This window comes from Etheostoma spectabile, chromosome 5 (assembly GCF_008692095.1).
Source record: "Etheostoma spectabile isolate EspeVRDwgs_2016 chromosome 5, UIUC_Espe_1.0, whole genome shotgun sequence".
Taxonomy (NCBI): domain Eukaryota; kingdom Metazoa; phylum Chordata; class Actinopteri; order Perciformes; family Percidae; genus Etheostoma; species Etheostoma spectabile.
In genome coordinates this window covers 22,420,751-22,427,465 of record NC_045737.1, presented here as the reverse complement: position 1 = coordinate 22,427,465, position 6,715 = coordinate 22,420,751, and the positions used below count along the sequence as shown (strand labels likewise).

Genomic DNA, 6,715 nt, shown 5'->3' with positions numbered 1-6,715 from the left:
TCATTATGCTACCGTGGAAGTGTGTTGCTATTTTGAGCCTTGTTAGTGGTATATACATTTTTACTTTACCCGTGCCCCGACGACTAGCAATATATTCTAATTAATGGTTTTAGCTAAAACTGGTCAAATTCGATTAGCATGAAAACATCCCAGAGAACGGTTGACTCAGTACACGTGTTAACCCCTAGGTTAATTTCTAAGCAATAAATGCAAAATAGATAAGTGTACTTACCGGACTGCCTCCATTTTCAGCTCTGTCTTTGCTGGTGCAACAGCAGAACGCTCCATCACCTCTTGAGTGGTGGGCAACAGGGTCACGGCTCCTTTAAATCATTTGTATTTTAAATTTTTGTAGTTCTGAATTTCTTCACTTATGTTCATATTAATTATAACATTGAGCTTAAGACCTAATATCATCTTTAACCTAGCTTAAGAAAACTTATCTTTTGAATTGTTCAATGATTGTTTTCCTACCTGAGGTCTGAGTGTGTAGGATTGCTTGTTGCTCACAGGCTGCAGAAGCAGACTCAACATGACCAGGAGAAAGAGGTAGCTGGCGTGCTCTTCCTACTCCAAAGTGAGACATTGCTGCTCTTCCAAGCCCTACCATTGGCTGTGGGGACAAACCTCGACCACGGAAACTGAAACACGTCAAATTCCACAGTAGCCAGGGTTGCATATCAGTTTTCAATACAGACCATCTGTATTGATAACTCTGAATCAATGATATTTCTAAACAGAGGGTCTTTATTATGAAAATCACTTTTTGCTAAACAGTTATACAAGCTACATGGCTCTAAAGGCTGATCACATTCCCTTGCAAATATTTTTTGTCAGAAAACCTATGCCTTTAAATGGAAACTTATCCGGGTCAAACTTTCATTTAAAAGCATAATTAAGATGAAAGCACCACTTTTAGGATTTACCGTATTTTCGTTTTTCGGTCAAATGGCCTTTACAATGGGAGTACTAGGGGCACTACTATAGAGCATCAAAATCACTATTTTTAAAACACTAAAAAGGCTCGCCGTAACATTAATCTTTGCTCTAAGTATCACCAGGGGCTTTTTTCCGCTCGCAGCCATCTTTGCCAGTCAAAAAGAATATTTATATGGAACTAAGCTTTAGGAGCTTTCCGTCTTTACTATTGTCCCTCGACTGTTTTTGACTTGCTAGATGGGCGGCAAAAACCAACAGCTACAGTGAATTGTAAAGCCTTTTTTTTTTTTTAGTAAACTGTGTACAAACATTTTTTCCTCAATGCTTGCATTAATGTGTAGACCCCCTGGTGATACTTCAAAGTTTCATGTTGTGTCAAAAAGCCGAAAAAGTGTGTCTGTCCGTCAGGTGGAGGACAGCAAGGTTGTGTTTTTAATTCTAAGCCAAAAAAGTGTGTCTGTCAGTTGCGTACAGAGCTCCGCATAAGCAAAAGCTTTTATGACTGTCAATATAGCCAGCATCTAACGTTAACTTCACAGCACAACGGGTTAGCTATGTTCTATGTGAGAAGAATCTTCTGCCTACCTGCTGCCTCTGCCCATAACCTCTTCAAGTTGGTCGACGCTTTCTGGGCTGCTGATGACACCTACAGGGGCACCTTGCAGTTTTGCATCACCCAAATCTCCAGCTGCTCCTCTTCCTACAACATAATGTAACTCAGGACACAGTGACATAGTTCATGGCATTAAAAGTTGATCTGAATGGATCAACAGGTGCCAGCCAGTGTTGCCAGATCTTGCGAGACAAATACGCAACCAGGCCTGTGAAAACAAGCCCAAAATAAGGACTTTTTCTACGTAGCCCCCTAAGACCTGGAAGAAAAAAAAAATAAAACTGTGTTACAATCCATGTGGACAGATTGGTAAACTGTACACACGGTAGGCTAGAGTTTATTTATTTTCTCCCCCTGAGCTTCAGGACAATGACCACAGGAGTAAGTTAAACCTTTAACATTAGTTAACTTAGAAAACTGATGGGATTTGAAATCACTTTTTTTCACAGTGATTTTGAGTTGTTCCCCACGACGGGTTGAATCCATTCTTTTCCTCCTTTCTCTTCTCCCAGTCTTTGTTATATTCTTCCGTATTTCACCCCAATTATCCGGGATTTATTCCTCCAAAAAATCTCCTACAGTCCACTCACCATAGTCGCTACTCGCGCATTTTCTAACCAGAAAACAACAGACCGCCCTGCTCTGCCTCTGATTGGCTGGTACTCGTTTCCATCTGGGTCAGAGCCAATTAGAAGCAGGAAGTGGGTGGGAAATAACGCTGCTGTCTATAGTGTTTATGGGGAAAGGGGCGGGATCGAGCGAGCCGGCAAGGACAAGCTGTGTACAAGCCCAAATAAGCAACTACACTTTAGTGACAAGCCCAAAAAAACCGCAACCCGCGACAACCAATATTTGTAAGCGACTTTACAAAAAAACAAGCCCAAAGTCGCTTAGAATAAGCGGACATGGCAACACTGGTGCCAGCCCATTGAGGTTTGCTCGCTTGGTGCCTCAAGTAGATAAAGGTCTTGATGTTTAAATGTTTATTGCAATTTTCTAAGCTCTGAAACTTTCCGCTTGTCAACTACACAGTTTAGCTTGTGCTTCTAGCGATTCTGCTGTTCGTCGTGGTCACGTGTTTGCAAAGGGTCTATGGTTATGCCAAAAGTGTACCCGGGGTCTGTGAAAGGACAGGCCGCGCAGCGATGCAGTAACCCAGACAGCACCAGCCGCCGTTACAGAGCTCATGAACTCCAACACATAGTTCAAAGAAATTTGCAATTAGCCATCAATTTTCATAAAACAGCCCATATTTGACCTTTACATAGTTTTCTTGCATAAAAAAATTCTCAAAAATTAATATAGCAATGAAATAGCAGACAATGTATAACATTGCAGTGTCTGAAATGAGACTTGCTGTCTTGTCTCAACTGTGTGTTTGTGTGTATGTATGTGCTTTGCTCAACCAATCAGTGTGAAGCTCATCTAAATATTCATGAGCAGACCAAATAAAAAAAAAAAAAGGCAGAAAACCTCTCATTTCAATTCAGGACCATTAACAGGGTAGCATCAGGACTCAAAAAATAACCCGGGCCATTTTCAGCCCAACCAATGTTACAATACCCTATTAGTAGACCTTAAGGAACAGCGTGAAATACTCTTTATAACCTTTCTATCACCCCTTTAAAATAATTTTTTCAGTTTCAGTGGTTCATTAACTTCTGAATGAGACATGAGAATAATGGTAACTGTAATGGACTTTACCTCTTCCAACCTGTAGGGGGATCGAAGAGGAAAATTGCTTTGGTGCCTACTGTAAAAGGTGCTAATTGACATGTAGCTAATGCTAGGTCTATAACGTTAAATAATTCTTGGTAGGTAACAAGATTACGACATTATTCAACACACTCCGTTATTTTTAGTATGATTGTTTTGACTATGGTTCACAACTCTCAGCTAACCCACAAATTCATCAGTAACTTCATATGTATAGCTAGACGACTAATCTAATGGTAATTTAGCTAGCTAGCACACCCCCGTCTATCTTCCTCGCTCTCCCGGCGCTGCAAGGCTTCAGTCGGGATGAGAGCTGACAACAGCCACAGGGACACATCCACAGTCAGCCCCCAGCCAGCGAGCCACCAGCCTGGTCAAGACATTAACTCCAGTGCTAAGGACACTAATGGCAGTTTACTGAACTGCCGGGAAACTTCAACAAGAAAAAAGGATCTCCAGAAAACATAATACAAAGTAACACTTTGCACGCCGGTGTGCAGGATATCACTAGAGGTAGTGGTGACTTAAACTTATACTATATCTAAAACAATTTTGTAGCCATAACAATGGATTTTGCCACTAAATGTTGGTGTTAACTTTTTTCCTTTACAATGTCACTTTCTACCCAGCAGAAGCTAATTTACCAAGGGATCCTTTTTTATTAGCTGATATTTTATGCAGCAAGTCGCGGAGCTGAGGTTTTACAGTAACTGATGGACAAAAGAGCCAGTCACTAAATGAGTCACATTAACTTTGTGCTTTATCCACACAAAACACATTGCTATCATCACAAGTGGCATCTGTATTGGGCTTGTTTTCTGGGTAACGTTAAGGCAGAAATAGCAGGGTAACGTTAGCCAACTAACACCAGCAGGCTTGCATCGCTTACAGAGAATGAGCTTAACAGCGGGCTGGGTCTAACATTAGCGGCCCGCTGACCAACTGCTGCTGGGTGAAACGTTAGCGGTCCCCTGACCCACAACCGCTGGGTTTAACGTTAGCGGTCTGCTGCTCCTTTTTGTTTGGAAAAAAAAAAGTCTTATCCACTTGCCCTACAAAAGAATTCACTTGACAAGCCTTAATGTCGTGCCCTGTACACCAAAATTCTACTAAAAAATTAATAATCATATCACACAAAATAAGATGTCCATGGCTAATACACTACCTGGGCACATATCACAAGTAGTTGTTTTGTTTATTCTCTGAGAGAAGCATGCAAAAATGTGTGTGCAAATGATCTGTAAGTCCTCATAATTAGACATTGTTAATATACAGTAGCTACCAATAATCAGTCCAATTCCTGTTTTAAGTGTTTCCCCTAAAATCCCAAATAAATAATACAAACCTACTGGCGGTGTTCCTCTTCCCCACAAGGTCATTGATGGCTCAACGCCCATTCCCCTGAACATTGAGACCAGTGATGATCTTTGACCAAAAGTAGGCAGGTCAACCTGTAAGCAGACAAAATCCTTAGCAGCTCTTAATGTACAGCAAAACAGTAACACAATTAAAACGTGCAAATTCTGCAGACAGATTTTTTGTTTGTTTGTTCTAACCCCTTTTGTTGTCAAAGCAGAAGTCTCCACTGTTTGGTGTTGCGTCTGGGTTTCATGTGGAGCCATCGGTTTGTGCTGCGTCTCCAGACTAGGCATGATTGCACCTCCTGCCACCCCTACCTTTGGTTCAGCTGCTGGGAAGAGCAGCCCTCTTGCTCGGCCAACCACAGGTTCGGTAATAGGTAGAGTTACTCCCCGCCCTTGTGGGGTATCGCCAAGAGTGGGGAAACCTCTGGCTCGTCCTATATTAGGCCCTTCGAAAGAGAGCAGCAGCCCTCTACTGCGCCCTACAGCCGGGTCCTGAGGCTGTAGTCCTCCTCTGCGTCCCAGCCAAGGCATGCTCGACATGAGATCAGGAGGTTTCTTCTGATCCATTTGGTCAAGTTCTTTTTATAACCAGTTGACACAAATGGGTTGACTGCAGGTAAACACCCACAGGAAAAGTTAGCACGTCTTATATACTGTATACTACCAAAGAAAAACATGCACAATAAATTGTAATGGCAAACATTTCAATGCAATGTGCATCTTCTATTCGAGATAACGGTACATATGAAAAATACAAGCGAGAGCTCTGTCGGGTAGTAGCAAGGCACTGAAATGCATTAACGTTACATCTGCCTAAATTAACAAGTTACCACCCTGGTAAGAAGTGATGTTCGGGATACACAACTCAAGCCTACCTAATAGACATACTGCATTCATCAAGAGGCTGCAGTTTTGTTAACCCTCGTCATTTTGTCCAATGGTTTGGTGCACAGTTAACGTTAACTCATGAGGAAAAGGCTTGTCACTTTGTACGTGGAAATCACCCAAAGACTCGTTGACAAAAGGACTAAACCTATGATTCACTCTTGTAATTGCTATGCAAAGACTATTTCAGCTCTTGCAAGTTTGAGGTGTGTTGGAAAGACAGCGTTGACTAGAGCACGTGGTAAATGAGCTAACATTCGCTATCTTTAAGAAATATAGTTAAGCTAATGTCAACCATTTATTATCGGGTTGTCTGACTTCAGAAAGGCACCGGTAACATTAACCTAACTAGTTTTTCCTTAATTTTCATAAAAGCAATTTATTTACCCATTCATTAAAAAAAGTAAGCAATTGGGTTGTTAGCATGGCACCACAGTTAGCTAAAATTAACAGATATGTTAGCTAGCAAAACATGTGTTTGGGGATTTTTTTTTGCTTCCGACTGACAACCACGTGAAACTAAATACAACCAAATACTTCCAAAAAGCTAAAGGTTTTTAACGAACAAAACACATATATTTGCCAATGTTACATCATGAGGAATCATAACAGATAGACAGATACATATCACCTGGCACAGGGTGTCCAATTATTCCTAAGAAGCGCCGCTTACTGTAACGTCTGTACTAAATGAATCCACCTGAGACTAGATTGAAGTGGTTGATAGACGGTGTCTTCCCTCCCGTACCCTGATTGGATAATCAGTCATTTCAGCCGCAAGACAATTGGTTTACGGAACTGTCAATTTTTTCTTGTTAATTGAGACGATATTTGAGTCATTGGTAGTTTTGTCGTCCTCTGGCGGTGTAACCTCAGCAATCAAAGTCAATAAATGTGAAATTGTGTGCAAAAATAGTTAATCCGTGTCACTTCATGACAACAGTCAGTTAATGTCAGTGACATGCATGTCCTGTAGCCTACTTTTAATGTAGATTAATATAAGGTGCAGTCAAGTCAAGCTCCCATGGAATATTTTAATAATGATAAAATGTTAATATTACCCAGATAATGCAGTCCACATAAAGTCATGTGCAAAACCGACTGATTCTGAAATTCTGAAGTTATAAATGAAATAGTATCGCCACAACAGCTAGAGGGGATTTCCATAATTAAAACTGAAAATAGTCTTTCTTAAACA

At 41.0% G+C, this 6,715-nt stretch overlaps 1 protein-coding gene across 3 annotated transcripts in view; it reads right to left on the bottom strand.

Annotated features, from left to right (window-relative positions):
* Nucleotides 1–6,309, bottom strand: part of piwil2 (piwi-like RNA-mediated gene silencing 2) — a 31,181-nt gene extending 24,872 nt beyond the window's left edge. For 2 of the 3 annotated variants that reach the window (XM_032515435.1, XM_032515437.1), the window contains exons 1-6: nucleotides 6,149–6,309; nucleotides 4,825–5,242; nucleotides 4,614–4,719; nucleotides 1,525–1,639; nucleotides 475–641; nucleotides 233–323 (exon numbers count right to left, since the gene is read on the bottom strand). In XM_032515435.1, the coding sequence (XP_032371326.1) occupies nucleotides 233–323; nucleotides 475–641; nucleotides 1,525–1,639; nucleotides 4,614–4,719; nucleotides 4,825–5,199 (854 nt within the window). In that variant the 5' untranslated portion in view covers nucleotides 5,200–5,242; nucleotides 6,149–6,309. Of the gene's footprint in view, nucleotides 1–232; nucleotides 324–474; nucleotides 648–1,524; nucleotides 1,640–4,613; nucleotides 4,720–4,824; nucleotides 5,243–6,148 lie in introns of all 3 variants that reach the window. The other variant, XM_032515436.1, reaches the window with a different exon arrangement.
* Between the last annotated feature and the right edge of the window lie 406 nt (nucleotides 6,310–6,715).